The sequence below is a fragment of the Myxocyprinus asiaticus genome, chromosome 35 (assembly GCF_019703515.2).
Source record: "Myxocyprinus asiaticus isolate MX2 ecotype Aquarium Trade chromosome 35, UBuf_Myxa_2, whole genome shotgun sequence".
Lineage (NCBI taxonomy): Eukaryota > Metazoa > Chordata > Actinopteri > Cypriniformes > Catostomidae > Myxocyprinus > Myxocyprinus asiaticus.
The window spans coordinates 31,884,175-31,902,684 of NC_059378.1; the positions used below are offsets into that span (position 1 = coordinate 31,884,175).

At 35.5% G+C, this 18,510-nt stretch overlaps 1 protein-coding gene across 8 annotated transcripts in view; it reads left to right on the forward strand.

The window, feature by feature from the left end:
* arfgap1 (ADP-ribosylation factor GTPase activating protein 1) overlaps positions 1 to 18,510 on the forward strand; it is a 78,671-nt gene that overhangs the window by 53,645 nt on the left and 6,516 nt on the right. For 5 of the 8 annotated variants that reach the window (XM_051672340.1, XM_051672344.1, XM_051672345.1 and 2 more), the window contains one exon: positions 6,858 to 6,914. In XM_051672340.1, the coding sequence (XP_051528300.1) occupies positions 6,858 to 6,914 (57 nt within the window). Of the gene's footprint in view, positions 1 to 2,676; positions 2,707 to 6,857; positions 6,915 to 18,510 lie in introns of all 8 variants that reach the window. The other 3 variants (XM_051672339.1, XM_051672341.1, XM_051672343.1) reach the window with 1 other exon arrangement.

Sequence of the window (18,510 nt, forward strand, 5' to 3'; positions counted from 1 at the left end):
TGGGTCGACTCCTGGCAGGAAGTTAATAAAGTTTTAATTATCGATTTCTTTTTTTTTTTACACAAACCTACCCATTTGGTTCAGAAGACATTCATTGATCGACTGAAGTCATGTGGAGTACTTTGATGCTGCCTATATATGCCTTTTGGACCATCAAATAGCCAGCAGATTCATGGCACCTATATACTTCTATTGTATAGACAAAAAGAGCTGAACTGTGCTTATAAAAATCTTCACTTCGGTTCTGATGAAGAAGGAAAGCCATACACATCTGGGATGGCTTAAAGGTATGCAAATCATGAGAGGATTTTCATTTTTGTGTGAACTAACCCTTTAATGACACATTGACACCGAGGAGGAGATGCTGACTTACTCTGTTTCTATGGAAATTTTAGAATAAGGAAAAATATTTTCAGATACACAAGTAAGGGCTTGTGGGTTTAATTGGAGATCCTTCAAATATTGTGTTAAATTGAGATTTTAGGGCATAAATATATTTTACTTTTGCATAATATAATATAGTACAATATCAAAACAATGAAAACAACAGTGTGCATGTACAGCGAAAATAGACCGAGACTGAAGTTGACCAAAAAGAGACATATTTTAAGTATTTGGAAATATTGTGATATTTAAAATATTATTTTTCATGTCAAGTTTTTAAAGCCTTAAAGGAAATCATACATCCCTATTTTATTATATGATTCCAAGTTAAATATGAATAAATTGACTTGTTAAAGGGATAGTTCACCCAAAAATGAAAATACTCTTATCATTTACTCACCCTCATGCCATCCCAGATGTGTATGACTTTCTTTCTTCAGCAGAACACAAACAAAGATTTTTAGAAGAATATCTCAGCTCTGTAGGTCCTTACAATGCAAGTGAATGGTGGCCAGACCTTTGTGGCTCCAAAAATCATATAAAGGAAACATAAAAGTAATCCTTATGACTCAAATGGGTAAATCCATATCTTAAGAAGCATAATGATGGGTGTGGGTGAGAAACAGAAGAATATTTAAGTAATCTAAATCTCCACTTTCACTTTCATATGTGACAGTGAAACTAATCAGGCACTATGTGACTTTCAGATGTAAAAGTGGAAGTGGAGATTTAGATAATAAAAAATAAAAAAAAGGTCTTAAATATTGATCTATTTCTTACCCACACCTATCGTATTGCTTCTGAATATATAGATTTAATTTATGGAATGTTATGGATTACTTTTATTTAGGTCTGGCCACCAATCACTTGCATTATATGGACCTACAGAGCTGAAATATTCTTCTAAAAATCTTTTTTGTGTTCAGCAGAAGAAAGATAGTTATACACATCTGGGATGGCGTGAGGGTGAGTAAATGATGAGAAAATTTAAATTTTTGGATGAACTATCCCTTTAAGGTGTACAACCCCAATTCCAAAATAGTTGGGACAGTATGCAAAATGCCAATAAAAACAAAAAGGAGTTATTTTTAAAAGTACTTTTACATGTATTAAAAAAAATACATAAAAAAAAAACAGCATAAAGAAAAGGTACTTCTTGTTTTACCTAATCAACTGCATTGCTTTTTGAAGATGATGCCTGCAACACATTCCAAAACAGTGGAGATGGGCAATTTAGGACTAATAACAATAAGACGAGTTGAAATAACAAGGTGATGTGGAACAGTTGAGGCAGTCGTGTTATTGTATATAAGGAGCCTCCAAAAAAAAAAAGCCTAGTCCTTCAAGAGCAAGGATGGTTCGAGGCTTGCCAGTTTGCCAACAGATGCGTCAGCAAATAATCCAGCACTTTGAGAACAATGTTCCCCAAAGACAAATTTGAAGGATTTTGGGCATTTCACCCTTTACAGTGCACAATATAGTTAAAAGATTAAAGGAATCCGGTCAAATCTCGGTGTCTAAAGGGCAAGACGAAAACCACTTCTGAATGCGCATGGTTTTCGATCCCTCAGCGGCTGAATGAATCTGCTGAATGCTGCTGAAGACCTGCATAATAGATGAATGTGGGAAAATTCCACTGGCCAAACTTGAGAAATTTCTGTCTTCAGTGCTCAAATGCTTAAGTGTTATTAGAAGAAATGGTGATGTGACAGGGTGGTAAACCCTTGACTGTCCCAACTTTTTTGGAGCATGTTGCAATTATGTGATTTGAAATGAGTATGTATTTTTAAAAAAAATATCTATAAATTCACAAGGTAAAACATCAAATAATGTGTTGTTGTAGTGCTTTCAATAGAAAACGGTGAATAGAATTTACAAATCACTTTTTGTTTTTATTAGCATTTTCCATACTGTACCAACTTATTTGGAATGGGGGTTGTATGTAGCACACACAAACCTTAAGAAGTGTGACAATTTGTATGACAATTAATTGTCATAATCGTGAAAGCCCTGAAACAGACAATCTCAATGATTTGTTTGACAGTTAATCGTTAGCAAAGTTTTATAATCGTGACAGCCCTAGTCTTATGGTAATATGAATATACAGCAAACACTGTCATATCCAGTGCTGAATGAGCTTTCTGCTCTAGCACACTTTCATGTGAATAGAGAAAGGAATGTAGTTTAGCTGCAGTTTTGAGCATGATGTTGACTTCCTGTACATAAAGATGATCAGGGTATGTGGTTATATATGTTGCCTTGTTCTCTCACTTTTGCTGCTGTGGATGATAGTTATGGGGTTATAAACCGCCCCCTGAGCCGGTAACACTCTGCATGCTTTGTGATGTTTTTAGTCTTGTGTTTTCATTCATTTTTTTTGTATCATCTCATTGGATCTCGTTCACTAACCATGCGTACACGTGTATTTGTGCGAAAAACTTGAGTGCAAACATTTTCATGCTGAAATTGATTCTTTAATACGTTCACCTGCAAAATACAAATAAAATGCATATAACGGGGAAAATGTATTTTATTAATGGGAAAACAAGTTCTTACATCACTATCACATTTTTTTATTTTAGCATAAATCTCACTACCTTTGGTCCAATTTCTCTGAGTACTTAAAGTCGTAAGTCATTTTACTTCAAGTAAATGTATCTTGTTTTTGAGCTCTGCATTTTTCACAGCCAAATTTAAAAGCTCACCTTACACACAAAACAGTGGACTAATTGCAAAATATTGGTCTCATTTTACAGAAAAACCCTCAAAATTGTAAAAAATGATTCCAATAATTCATAAATCATATTGTATATGTTCACAATCTTATGATGGACATACTTTTTATTTTTTTATTTTATTTTTTTATCATCATCTTGGGTGGGTTTGGAGTGTTACCGAAGTCCACATATCTATTCTCCTGTGCACTGAACACGCCAGCCCTGAAAAAACATCATATCTTGTCAGTCAGTACAACACTGATTTTAATAATATTGACATATATATATTTCATTTATCAGTAATAATTAGAGACCACTAGGGTTGTCACGTTACCAAATTGTGAGTAGTCGATACTAATATATGTGAAATTGAACAATTCTCAATACCTATTTTGATACCACACCAAATTTAATATGCTACTGAACACACAAATTCATAAGATTAAATATGAATGTCTTTTTTGCTCGATGTCCCTGCAAAAAGTATTATTTAATTCCACTAGATGGCTGCCAGTACTAGAAAAAATTAATTTTCCTCTGTCACCTTCTATCACAATATACAGATCTGAAATGCAGGTGGCACTCTAACGCAGCTTAGAACTCACCATGTGTTCGTCCATAGACATCCAGTATATTTTATGATCACACGCACATTCACACTGTTTCGTGAAATATCTCAGCCTCTGAGTTGACTAGAAGCATAACTTTTAAATGCTGTTGCGGTCATCTTTGGATCTTTTAATTTTTGCTCTTTTAATAGAGACATAACATTAGATTATTTACCCAAGCGAGCACACAGACAAGTAAAAAATGTCTAATTTAAAAGAAAACAGTCTAAGGTAAGAGCTGATATAGAGTTTGTGGCTACATGGGACTTCCAGAAGCAGTGATAGGAGCAGGCATGAGATGTTTGTCTTTGTTTTAGAGAGATCATGTTTCACTTTTATGATTCTTTTAATAGCCATTCAAAGTGTGGTGTTATGGTAGCAAAATAAACTACATAGCCACATTTCTCAGAATGAGAGCTTTCATTTGATATAGTGAATATGACTTGACTATTTTAGTGCTATTTGAAAACTTATTCAAATTCTTATTCCTTCATCATCATCACAGGGCGGTACTTATTTTTTGCGACGCCGAGGTTTTCAGGTCTTATTTTATATAGCAAAAGTGATGGAAGTGAGGAGTTCATATGGTGCCACATATATTTATGTATCATGGAGCTTTTACATTTTAAACGTAAACGTCTGGCCCCGTCCACCATCCAAAGAGTGATTCAAAGCTGAAGATGTTAAGGATTTAAAAAAAAATAAATAATAATAATAATTTATCAAATTTGGAACCAACTGAAACCACACACACCATGTGAAAATCAGACACCTGGTGGGCTTAGAACAGGGGTGTCAAACTCAATTTAAGCCCAGGCAAAATCAGTGTTATGTGTACCCTCAAATGGCTGGCTAAAAATTTGGCAGCATCCATGTAATTACCAATAATATTCCTAATTTTGTGCATAGAAATGCACATTTGACAGTAAAGACTCATTTTGATAAAGTTTCTGCTAAATGTATATGTATATACAATTAGTATAATATAGAATGTTGGGGCTAGTGTCATGGAGACATTTGAAGCTTTGCAACAGAATTCTGTGCTGCATTCAAACGGGTTTCGTGATCCACACAGCGCTTCTCACTGGTTCACGAGTGCGTTTATAACAGTCTGGTGAGAGTGCATCTTCAGAAAGCGTAGAGTGACCAGTGGCTGTATGGGAAAGGTTGTGTGGAAAGCCCTTATATGGAGATGGTTTGGGCGTGTATTATGCTAATTACTAACCCCAGGCACATGCTCTGTGATTTAGAATACTCCAGATGCATAAACAATAGAACAAATGTTCTTAATGTCCTGTTTAGAATTTGGCAGAAATTTCATCCAAGATTCTTTTCTGTAAACGCTTTTCCTGTATGCATGTCAAACCGTCACCCAACATTTTATGTTTGCTGTAATTACAGCCAAAGCTTTGCTAGTTTACACTGTTCACTGCGCTCATGTCCAAAATCTCATTTCATTCCAGTTTAAGCATGTGACAGTGAATGTAAATCATTTGCATATGTTGTCCTTCAATTCCAGTAATATAGAAATATGTGCATGCCATAGTGTGTTTCTAGGGCTGGGTGGTATGACCGTATATACCGTGTGATGGTAGAAATGTGTCAACCAGTACAGATTTTGCCAGATTTATAATATTTTACTTTTTGAGTCTTTTAGTAGTTTGTTATGAATAATCTTGTCTTTTAGTTTGTATCTGTCCAATTCCAAATAAAGATAAATTAATCAAATGAGAGATATTAACTTTCGTTTGTAAAGTATTTATTTCTCTGGATTATCACCATAATTACTAAATGGTTTTTAAAAGAAAAGCAGTTTTTTCCGGGAAATTTCCATACAAATTACTATATCGTGATATACACTTGCGAAGCTATTAGCTTAAAGGAATAGTTCACACAAAAATTAAAAGTCTCTCATCATTTACTCACCCTCATGCCATCCCAGATGTTTATGACTTTCTATCGTCTGCTGAACACAATATATCAGTTCTGTAGGTTTATTCAATGCAAGTGAATGGTGACCAGAACTTTGAAGCTCCAAAAAACACAGACATCATAAAAGTAATCCATACGACTCCAGTGGTTAAATCCATGTCTTCTGAAGCGATATGGCAGGTGTAGGTGAGAAACAGATACATTTTAAGTCATTTTTGTTTTTTATTTTTTTACTATAAATTATCCTTGCCTAGTAGCTGGCAATATGCAAGAAGAATGCGAATCACCAAAAAAAAAAAAAAAAACTAGAACTCTTTGGAGAAAAGAGAGTGAAATTGAAAGTAGACATTTATAGGAAAAAAAACACTTAAATATTGATCTGTTTCTCACCCACACCTATGATATCTCTTCTGAAGATATGGATTTAACCACTGAAGTGTATGGATTACATTTATGCTGCCTTTATGTGCTTCTTGGAGCTTCAAAGTTCTGGTCAGTATTCACTTGCATTGAATGGACCTACAGAGCTGCGGTATTTTTGAAAAATCTTCGTTTGTGTTCTGCAGAAGAAAGTCATACACATCTGGGATGGCATGAGGGTGAATAAATGAGAACTTTCATTTTTGGGTGAACTATCCCTTAAAGTACATTTTTGAGTAGCGAGGTGGTAACTTCACTAGTTTTTAAATCAAGTAGCTTTTCAGTAGCAAAGCTATTTAATTTCGTAGGCTTGATTAGGTAGCGGTGTAGCGTTGGCAAAAGCAACTCTTTAATTTACAGCTACTTGGCATGTAGCTTGTAGTGTAACTAGCTATTTCACTAAAGTGTAGCTTTCAGCTTAGCTTAACTAATTTTTCTGTCAAGTAGTTTGTAGCTTAGCTAGCTATTTTATTTTTTTATTTTTTTATTTTTTTATTTTAAGTAGCTTGCCCACCACTGACTAGGACCACAATATAAAATGACTCAGAAAATGACTCAGAAAATGATGTCACCCACCCCTAGTATGTTGTTAAGGTTGCTCATATTGTGACTCAATTTTGTGATTGCCATGTTGTCATCAAGTTTTTATAAATGTTATGTACTATAACAGCATTTTGTGTTTGTTTTTCACACTTATGAAGTTGTATTATATAAAGCTAGAGGTACACTACACAATTCCCATCTGTAATGTTGTGTGCAGTATGCTCATGTGGCTTTATTCATTTTTATATTTCAGGCTGCAGAATTGGGCCAAACATTAAATAACACCGTTATCAAACCCACACAAGAGAAGGTAATGATCATGCTTGTGATACTGTTGTAAACTAGTGTATTTAAAGAATAAAAGTGAGTGTTATATGAAGTGGATATATGAGCAAAATATAACACTAGCTGTTTTTCACTAGCTGTGCTGATTGAGTGTTGTTAGCAAATGCAGTATACAATATACAGTATAATAACGTGAATGTCATAAAACCTGTGAAGAACATGTCTGGGTCATATTTCCCATCAAAATTAAAATAAATTAATATTTTCCTTAAAGAAAATGAAGCCTGTTTTTAAGACCATTGATATTTTTTTTCACATAATCATTTGCCGTAATGCAAATAATAATAATTCTCATTACTGTAATGTATTATACATTTTGGTAGTATTAATTGTACTGATTTTATTTTATGCAGATTTTAATACAACAAAAATTATTGTATCTGGACTGGATGATTTTCATTTCTGCATTTCACGTGGATATGAGAATTGGGGATGAGGGGGGCTGGGGGGTTGGATGTGCTTGAATTATTGTCAGGGAAATAATGTCACAATGCAAAACTTCTTCATGGTCTTAAAAATAGGCTTCATTTTCTCCAAGCAAATATAAGTGAATATTTTTATTCTTTTGGGGGGGATCCTAAAACGTAGGGAAATCCTAAATTACTCAATTATCAACAGTCATGTCCAGGCCAGTTGCGGCTGGTGCTTTTCAAAAATGGGGAAACAGAGACTAGGGGTGTGCAGGGGAGCCATTATATGTATTTGTATCTGTATCTGTTCATATGACAAAATTATCTGTATCTGTCTCGGATAGAACCGAGTGTGGGCGGGGCTTAAACCAGAAGTGCGTCAAATCTAAATGAAATGCCCATTTTTAAGTATTACTCTTACATTTATAGTTTCTATTAATAAAATATGCCTTGTATGGCTTTTTATAATAATAGCCTAATAATAATAATTATTTCAAAAATATATATATATTTTTTTATTCTTACCAGATTAAGCTGAATTTGTAGGTTACATTAACTGTGCTATATGTTGTGGTTTCTCCTGGTATTTCAGATATTAATCTGCATGAAACAGAATTTTGTTTGTCTGTGCATGTATAACAACATTATTCTGGAGGCAATAGGTGTCAAGCAAAATGTGAAATGTCAAGCACACATTTTTGCAGCGAATAATAAATACAAATTCAAACATTAAAATAAATTAAAATAAAATCAATATAGCCTACAAACAGGTGACAGTCCTATCAAAAAAGAATGTTTTATGATAGGACACCATTATTTAGTTAAATAATAATAATAATAATGTTAAGTTTATATAGAATTTAAATTCACCAGTGTTCAGGAACACTTAACATTTTCAAATTCAGCACAGTTTAAAGAAGAAAGAAAAAAAAAAGACGGAGCATGTTTCCGATTCTTCGTTTTCCATAAAGAGGAGTATTCATAATAGATGAATACTCAGTGGAGCATTTAACCCTTTATGGAGCATTTTAACTTCTTTTTTTTTTTTTTTTTTTTTAATAAAATCTTAACCAGTTAATTATTTTAATCACTGATGTGAATATAAATGTGGTCAACTTTAAGAGATAGGAAGACGAGCTCCGACGTTAAATCACTTCAGTTCAGGAATTTAACATCGTGCTCAGGTTTAGGCTATAAATAAATACATAAGACTCACATGTGAATCATGTGATACATTAACATAGACATTTCAAGAAGTGGAAAGTGTACATGATGTTGTATCTTAGTTAATATTACACTTGGCAAGCTCCAGACACGCACAATTAACGGAGACCGCAAACGGAGTCGAGACCGCGGCCATCCGATCTGAAATCACAATGAAATATTTGAAATATAAAGAAATATTGGCTGCACAGATTCATAAATTCATTGTAATTTTGGATATGTTTATTTAAATTTTGCTTTATCCTTGTGCTTTTTGGATAATCAGTCATACAATTATTTTTTATATTATTCGTATGAATCCGTTATTCGTTTTGAAGTCATTATTCATGCCTTTCCAAATAAAGTATTCGGCTTTGGGCACATCCCTAGCAGAGACTATTGTTTTTGGTGTCTGCAATCAGGGCTCCAGACTAAAAAAAATTACTTAGGAGCCATTGGCTCCTAAACTGAAACATTAAGGAGCCAAATGGCTGTTTTTAGTTGCCAAATCACAGAATTGCTCAATTTAGATTCAGTATATATAGTTAAGGTAATAAGATAACATTCCCTTTTGTCTCATAAATGTTCACACCCCTTTCATAATTTATACAAATAGAAGAGATACAATATTTTTTTTATTTATTTAGTACTGCTCTTCAGAATCTACATCACAGATAATTACATAAAGTATAGTATCAATATAGTAGTGTGTTGTCTTTTTGAGCATCAATGAATGTTTGCACCTTGTGTAATAGTTGTGTACAAGTCCCTCAATTGTCCTAAGTGTCAAAAGCTTGATCTCATACATATAATTTAAATTGTATTACAATATTTCCTTAGCCTTTCTGTACTGTTACCGGATGGCTCAGACACAGAGCAAATTGAATGAAATCCCAGATGAAGTTTATTGTGCTACTCCAATCCCAATCAATAATTACCAGAAGAAGAAAAAAAAGTGGTACACAATACGGGACTTTTAATTATAAAGAAGCCCGAAATACACATGGGACTCTTATTTTGAAATGTCTGCGCTCCCAGTTGTGAACTCACTGACGGCTGATTCACTGAGAAAGTGAATCGGATTAAAACTGCTAACCTGAGCTCCTGAGTTCAAACCCTCAGTTCCTTTCGGGTGATTCTTGAAAAAGAATCTCTTCAAAAGAGTCATTCTCTCTCGCACAGGTTTTGTTATTGTGTGCGATGCAGTGAGCTCATCATCACAACAGAACGGGTGAAAAGCAGCTCGAGACACACTGTTGTGCGCTTTAAAGATGTATTCAGTAACACACAAGATGATATCTGACGAAACCACATATGAATGCACACAACCTGACTGTTGCCAAAGGCATCTAGATTTGAAATTATTGTCGCAATAAAATATTTTGGTCGCATTTGCGACCATTTTAGTCGCAGTCTGCAGCCCTGGCAATGTTCCTCTCTAAAGGCTGCTTAAACTACTATCAAACAGTGGCATTTCTTAACGAAAACCATTGACTAAGCTCAAAGCTCTTTTGCAGCAATTAGAAGTGCCAATATGCAACATATCATATTATAACTGCGTGTGAATCTCTGAGCTGCTGAACTTTTCACACTCAACAGCCATTTGTGATTGAATATTTCATACACTGTCAATCACGTGCATCACGTTTCAATTATTGGCTGTTTGTTGCGAAGTCCCACCCATTTGACAGCTCGACTCATCATATAGATAAGCCGGTCTTCCAGGTGGGACAAAAATGTATTCATAAAGCCCAATATCCAGTGGGAAATCAGATGCAGATTTAATGCAAATAGCAGTCATGAAGATCTTGTAGACTCCCAGAGAAGAACGGCATCTGGGTGGGATCCAAAATGACGTGTTTAAAGCCTCTCTTTCAATAAACATCGATCTTTTGTGCCATTTGATTTGAATGGTACAGGTATCTGCCAATGAATCTTACTGAAACACAGCTTGAGTAGCACTCTATGAGCTGTGCGTCCACAGACTAATATGCATATATTTATGTAGAAAAAAGGCATAGATTAACATCTGTGAAAAAAAATCATGGTTTTACGTTTTTTTTGCAAATTTTCTTATAATGCAACATCACTGAGGCAAACAAAAAAAGGCATATCATATCACAATTTTTAATGGACACGTTTCTTAGGAATACATGGACATTATGCACGGCCATACAATAGGAAAACTGATAAATACACAATAAGTAAATAGGAGGTAAATGATAAGAGACACTCCAATATAGGGCACAACACTGCTTATCTGCATAAATTTACAGTAAAAAAACTCAAACTTGATACTAACCTTCTGAAACTGTACAAGTCTGCTTTTTTAGGTATTGTTAATCACTGTAAAACTTACAGAAGAGCACATGATGACATGAAGTTCACCAATAGTGGCTTTTCCAGGAGCAAGGACCAATAAACATGTAGACACAGTGCTCAGTGTCACTCACACAAACACCATCAGGGTAACATATGTGAAATTTAAATAATGCAGTAAACATGAACTAAACTACAATAGTAGAAGAAGAAGCCTTTATTTTTTTTGTCACACATTATACATTTTGAACATATACAGTAAAATTCTTTTTTTCACATATCCCAGCTAAGCTGGGGTCAGAGCACTGGGTCAGCCATGATACGGCGCCCCTGGAGCAGATAGGGTCAAGGGCATTGCTCAAGGGCCCAACAGTGGCATCTTGGTGGTGCTGGAGCTTGAACCCCCAAACTTCTGGTCAGTAACCCAGAGCGTTAAACGCTGAGCCACCAAATATAAAACAGAACACCCCAATATACACTACTGGTCAAAAGTTTTGAAACACTCATTCTTTATTATAATTTATTTATTTATTTATTTTTTCTTCACATTTTAGAATAATAGTAAAGTCATCAAAACTATGGAATAACATAAATGGAACAATGAGAATTATGTTGTGACTAAACAAAATCCAAAATAAATCAAAACTGTGTTATATTTTAGCATCTTCAAAGTACTCACCCTTTGCCTCTTGACTCTTGTACTCTTGACGTTTTCTCAAACAATTTCTTGAGGTATCACCCTGAGATGTGTTTTAAACAGTATTGAAGGAGTTCCCATCTATGTTGGGCACTTACTGGCTGCTTTTCTTTATTATTTGGTCCAAGTCATCAATTTCAAAAACTTTTTTTATTTTTTTATTACATTTTAGTTTTATAATGAAATAAATTAATATGGTGGCACAATTATATTTTTGTCTACAAAACTAATTTCAAACATTTAAGCATACGCCTTCAGATCAAAAGATTTTTAAGATCACGAGAAACATTTCAGTCAAGTGTTTCAAAACTTTTGACCAGTAGTGTATGTAACTCATATTAAAAATAAGAAGAAACATAACTATTCCCATAAAATATCATGAAATATGATGGGTCATGCAGGGTATTGTGGGAATGCCTGATTATTGTTTTTACTGTAATTTTAACAATAATTTACTGTAAAAAGTACATGTACTCTCTTGTTAAACATAATGTACATTTTTACCATTTAATTATACAGGAAAATCATACTTTTTACATCTAAAAATTTTTATTTTTTACATTTTATTGTAAAAACTACTTTGTCTTAAAATATATATAAAAAAAATTACTGTATATTTTACAGTTAATGCTCATTAATAATAAAAAAAAATCTAGCATTTTTACAGTCTTTTACCATTAAAATTACAAACATTTTATCAGTTACAGTGTACTTAAAACCATCAGTAAACCATTTAGCTTAAAGCAATAACTCTCTGCGTGAATGCAGTTGGTGAATCTTAACTTAATGTATCAGTGTATGTAAAAGTATGCTCACCATTTTCTTGCTATGTTGGAGAGAGAGAGTGTGTCTCGGAGCAATTTTGGAGAATAAGATGCTCTCACAGAGTCTGTCTGGATAAGCAGGATGAAGTCTGAGCAGATGAGCAGCAATCTTCTGATGAAAACTGACAACTGACTATTGGTTCCAAGTAGTGGGATTTAATCCTAGGATTGAGCCAATCCTGGTTCTGAATTTTAGGCGGGAAACTGTTTCTTTGTCTCTTGGACCACCCTTATTTGCATATCAGGATTTTGTGGATTAATTCGGTACTCATTCTTATAATGGCAGTACCGTGCATATTACTTTGAGACACCATATTCCAACATTTAGGAAATGAGAAACTGATTACATTGATATCAAACATGACCTATCTAGTACTATAACTAGTCAGCTAAACATTCAAACACTAATTTAAAAGAATCAGACTAGTGCATTACCTAAGGTTATAGCAAGAAAACATTACATGCAAAGACATGATGGATACCTAGATCTACTCTAACATTAAGTGTGCATAACATACATGTACATAGAAGTGTGTTTCTGTATAAGTCATTAAGATGCCAAGTTCATTGTTTCTGTGCCCAAGTCATGGCCTCCAGAAGGGGTGAGGAATGTATCTGTGTTCTTTGATGTTCTGTTCTCCTGATAAGATGGCACCAGAGTGGGGAGAGAAGATGTGATCCCAGAAGGCATTCACACATCTGCCTGGTTTTATGGCCCGGTCATAGCAAGGGCCTGGTTGAACCATTTGTCTCCTTTGTGCTCACCATGGGGCACTGCTGTAGTTCTTTGATTACCAGTATGTGTGTTTTGCTGTTCTGGGGGACCTTTGTTTTATCGAGTAAAAATTGAAGAGTGAGACCAATGTCCGGTGAGGCACAACAGAAGCAATCCATTGTCTGTCAGACATCCCACAATAAAGAATACATAAAAATACTGTCCTTTACTCTGTCAACAACACCTCACAAAATAAATAAATAAAAACTGTGCACTACGCATATTACCGGAAACATTGCTTTCATTGGGCGATTTAAAGTTTGATAATAAATAATATTGAAATGTATTGTTAAAAAAGGTGAATTTTATAGACAAGTAATGCTTTAAATAAAGAGGATAAGTTGAAACGCAACTTCTTGAAGTTTACACCGCTGATAGTAACTACACGCAAAATCACAGTGCGCCGTTAGCACGCATAAGCATTCCAAGAAGTTGCATATCTAAATTCATCCCTTTAAAAGTACCACAGCTAAAACATTAAAATTACTAGTTGGTTGTTGGATGACTAGTGGAAAGTCCTGTCCCATTTATAGGATGTGTACCTTTATGTGACTTCTGTCTGTGTGTTTTACATCTGTCGTCTTCAGTAACTCTCAGTCATTCAAATGCTCTCAATATTGAGTCGCTTTTTCTGTGGATATGAGTCTGGTAGATCGAAATCCTCTGTTATAGTTTGAAGTTTGTGTGTAGCCACAGTTTCACTTGGAATGAAAGTTCCTGTTCAGTCCGCAATTCCTGGCCAAGCACCACTCGGACACCGTCCCCAACCGTAACACCAGTTGCACTAACCAGGCACAAGCACAATAGATTTATACATTTTGCTAGGTTTACACCAAATAACTATTTTATATTATAAATGTATATATTATATAAAGAATATTTTTTGCCATGTGTAAATAAAAAATTTCACAGTTTTTGACCATAGATTCTAAATTCTTACGGTTAAGTTAACCGTGACATTTTTAATTGCGGTTAATAGCGAAACATCCTTACTGCACGACAGGTTTCCGCAGAACTGGCTTTCCAGCCACTTTGAGAACTTAGTAGTGCGATACTGAATATACAGGTGCTGGTCATATAATTAGAATATCATCAAAAAGTTGATTTATTTCACTAATTCCATTCAAAAAGTGAAACTTGTATATTATATTCATTCATTACACACAGACTGATATATTTCAAATGTTTATTTCTTTTAATTTTGATGATTACAACTGACAACTAAGGAAAATCCCAAATTCAGTATCTCAGAAAATTAGAATATTGTGAAAAGGTTCAATATTGAAGACAACTGGTGCCACACTCTAATCAGCTAATTAACTCAAAACACCTGCAAAGGCCTTTAAATGGTCTCTCAGTCTAGTTCTGTATGCTACACAATCATGGGGAAGACTGCTGACTTGACAGTTGTCCAAAAGACGACCATTGACATGTTGCACAAGGAGGGAAAGACACAAAAGGTCATTGCAAAAGAGGCTGGCTGTTCACAGAGCTCTGTGTCCAAGCACATGAATAGAGAGGCGAAGGGAAGGAAAAGATGTGGTAGAAAAAAGTGTACAAGCAATAGGGATAACCGCACCCTGGAGAGGATTGTGAAACAAAACCCTTTCAAAAATGTGGGGGAGAACCACTACACACAGACGTATGCAAGACATGGGTTTCAGCTGTCGCATTCCTTGTGTCAAGCCACTCTTGAACAGACAGCGTCTGAAGCGTCTCGCCTGGGCTAAAGACAAAAAGGACTGGACTGCTGCTGAGTGGTCCAAAGTTATGTTCTCTGATGAAAGTAAATTTTGCATTTCCTTTGGAAATTAGGGTCCCAGAGTCTGGAGGAAGAGAGGAGAGGCACACAATCCACGTTGCTTGAGGTCCAGTGTAAAGTTTCCACAGTCAGTGATGGTTTGGGGTGCCATGTCATCTGCTGGTGTTGGTCCACTGTGTTTTCTGAGGTCCAAGGTCAACGCAGCCGTATACCAGGAAGTTTTAGAGCACTTCATGCTTCCTGCTGCTGACCAACTTTATGGAGATGCAGATTTCATTTTCCAACAGGACTTGGCACCTGCACACAGTGCCAAAGCAACCAGTATCTGGTTTAAGGACCATGGTATCCCTGTTCTTAATTGGCCAGCAAACTCGCCTGACCTTAACCCCATAGAAAATCTATGGGGTATTGTGAAGAGGAAGATGCGATATGCCAGACCCAACAATGCAGAAGAGCTGAAGGCCACTATCAGAGCAACCTGGGCTCTCATAACACCTGAGCAGTGCCACAGACTGATCGACTCCATGCCACGCCGCATTGCTGCAGTAATTCAGGCAAAAGGAGCCCCAACTAAGTATTGAGTGCTGTGCATGCTCATACTTTTCATGTTCATACTTTTCAGTTGGCCAAGATTTCTAAAAATCCTTTCTTTGTATTGGTCTTAAGTAATATTCTAATTTTCTGAGATACTGAATTTGGGATTTTCCTTAGTCGTCAGTTATAATCATCAAAATTAAAAGAAATAAACATTTGAAATATATCAGTCTGTGTGTAATGAATGAATATAATATACAAGTTTCACTTTTTGAATGGAATTAGTGAAATAAATCAACTTTTTGATGATATTCTAATTATATGACCAGCACCTGTATTGTTGACTTTTGTATGACAAATTGCTTCTTATGTTTCTCATTTGTAAGTCGCTTTGGATAAAAGAATCTGTAACGATAAATACACCAATAAAAAAACACCAATAAAAGTTATTTGATTTGAAAGAATCTGCTAAATGACTAAATGTAAATGTAAACCGCTAAAGAGTTTGGGCAAAACCTATAATTTTGCGCCATTCAAAACACAATAAGAGAAGAAAAGCAACATATATCTTTCTGTTACCAAAAGAAAATTACTTTTATTCGCCCTTTCTTTTTTCTGATTTTAAAGTATTTTTTGCTGCCCTTTTGATAGTTTAAAATATTCTGGCTCAAAATCAAATCCTGTTTTTAAAGTGTGCAACAGGTAAGGCAAAGCCTCTAGGATTAAAAAAAACTTTTTTTTTTTTTTTTTTGTGGATTTTTCCCCTTTTTTTTTTCTCCCAATTTGGAATGCCCAATTCCCAATGCGCTCTAAGTCCTTCGTGGTCGCATAGTGATTCGCCTCAGTCCGGGTGGCGGAGGACGAATCCCAGTTGCCTCCGTGTCTGAGACAGTCAACCTGTGCATCTTATCACATGGCAACCACGCTCAATTCACCATGCGCCCCACCGAGAACAAACCACATTATAGCGACCACGAGGAGGTTACCCCATGTGACTCTACTCTCCCTAGCAACCGGGCCAATTTGGTTGCTTAGGAGACCTGGCTGGAGTCACTCAGCACGCCCTGGGATTCGAACTAGCGAGCTAGTGAACTCCAGGGGTGGTAGCCAGCGTATTTTACCACTGAGCTACCCAGGCCCCCCAAAAAACTTGAGTCTTAACAGAAGTCAAACACAACTCACTTGTGATTGTGTTTAAATGAAGTTTTGTATAATAATCATAACATGAAACTAGTAATTATTACATTTAATAGAACTTATATATCCCATATTTTAGGCCACATTCATAAATACACAGGAAGTGTTACAGATTATAGGCAGTGAAAAATATGCTGTGCTAAATTCAAATGAAAAGACATATTAGCCTGAAATTGTGTTTTCTTAATATAGTTAGTCTAACTCACCCTCGCATGTGAAATTTAAGATGCTCCACTGTAGATCTTTGGTATTCTGCACCTTGGTTAAGAGCAGGGTACGAAATTAACTTTTTTTTTTAAATGTATTTTTTTACCCAAATTTACCAGCCACGTCATTTTTACAGCCACCTTTATCTGATTCATATATACAGTATATAGGCTATTCACAATCCATGTACAGTAAATCAGTACATGAATCAGACACGCACACTAGCCGCTTTTCTTTCGTCTGTTCTTCAGAATATAATCAAATGTATACCTTTAAGTGCACGTCTTTGTGTCTTAGCAACGACATCTCTTGTCACATGTCACTCTTGCCCTGTTTAGACCTGGTATTAACATATGTCTCGGGGGATCGGAGCCAACTTGTGCGCATGATAGACATGACAGTCTACAGTCAAACTTTCAAAGTGCTGCATAATATCGATATGGACTCAGCTGCATCGATACATGTATTGGCAAGAAGAACATGCTGATCTATCATCGTATTTTTTAACGCAGCCCTGTTTCCAAGCAACCACTGAGGCAAACACAGCTGTTGGTGAAGTAACTAGCTAACGTATGTGTTATCATAGCTAATGTAACAGTGTCAGTGTAATAACTCGCATTTATACTTGTATGCATGGTGCCTTTAAGACACTACCTGCTCATTTGCATATTACATGTTGATAAAACTGTATCGACAAACTGATAAAAAAAATGTATACATTGAATGCCCTGTAAAGGTGCTTTGGATAAAAGTGTCTGCCAAATGCATAAATGTAAATGCAAACATGTTGGGTGTTAGTACACAGTATGTGTGTGAGCTGGTGAAGAGAGATGATGACAGATCTGCCATACTGATTTACCTCTTGTATAGTTTCCTTTTGTTTTGTAGTATCACGTACAGAGTGTTCTGTATTACTCTTTCTCTCATGTTTGAGGAGAATGTGATGCTCATGAAACAGTCATTAAATATGTGGAATATCAACACTGTTTGACTCGCTGTTTCATAAAGCTCATAACTGGATTTAACACTCAAATCTCTAGGTAAAAGATTGAGTCAGATTGCGGTTGTCTACTGCTCCCGCTGCTATTTAGCGCTGAGAACCAGCCCACAAGATCGGAATTGCGCCATGTAAAATGTGTTCAGCGCAGATTTATTTTTTGGTCTCGTTTGCACCTGATCTGCATAATTCAATTAGTGAATTGGCCACTTAACCAGCGCAGACAACATCTACAAATAAACAACACTTTTTCTGGCCGCAATTCATTCTTAGTGAATTCCCCTCTGAAAGTGGCCAAGAGACGTCTACCTAACGTTACTGTCAATTCTATGAAATGGTTAATCATAGATTCAGAAACAACTACGTTAGAACACGGCTTGGGTTATCCTAAAGTTAGTATTTGCTTCTCAAATGTCCCAAAGGCCCGTTCACACCAAATGCGAAATTTTGCCATGTTGAAGATTTTGAATTGAAACAGTGGATTCCTATGGAACCATTCACATAGAGAACGTACATCCTCGCACTGACAAAGCCCTTTTTTTTTTACGGTGAGTACATTGATTTTAAAAAAAAAAATTTTTTATTCTCACCCCACAATGAAATGCCCCAACCAATAAAAATGTGCTTTAGATCACG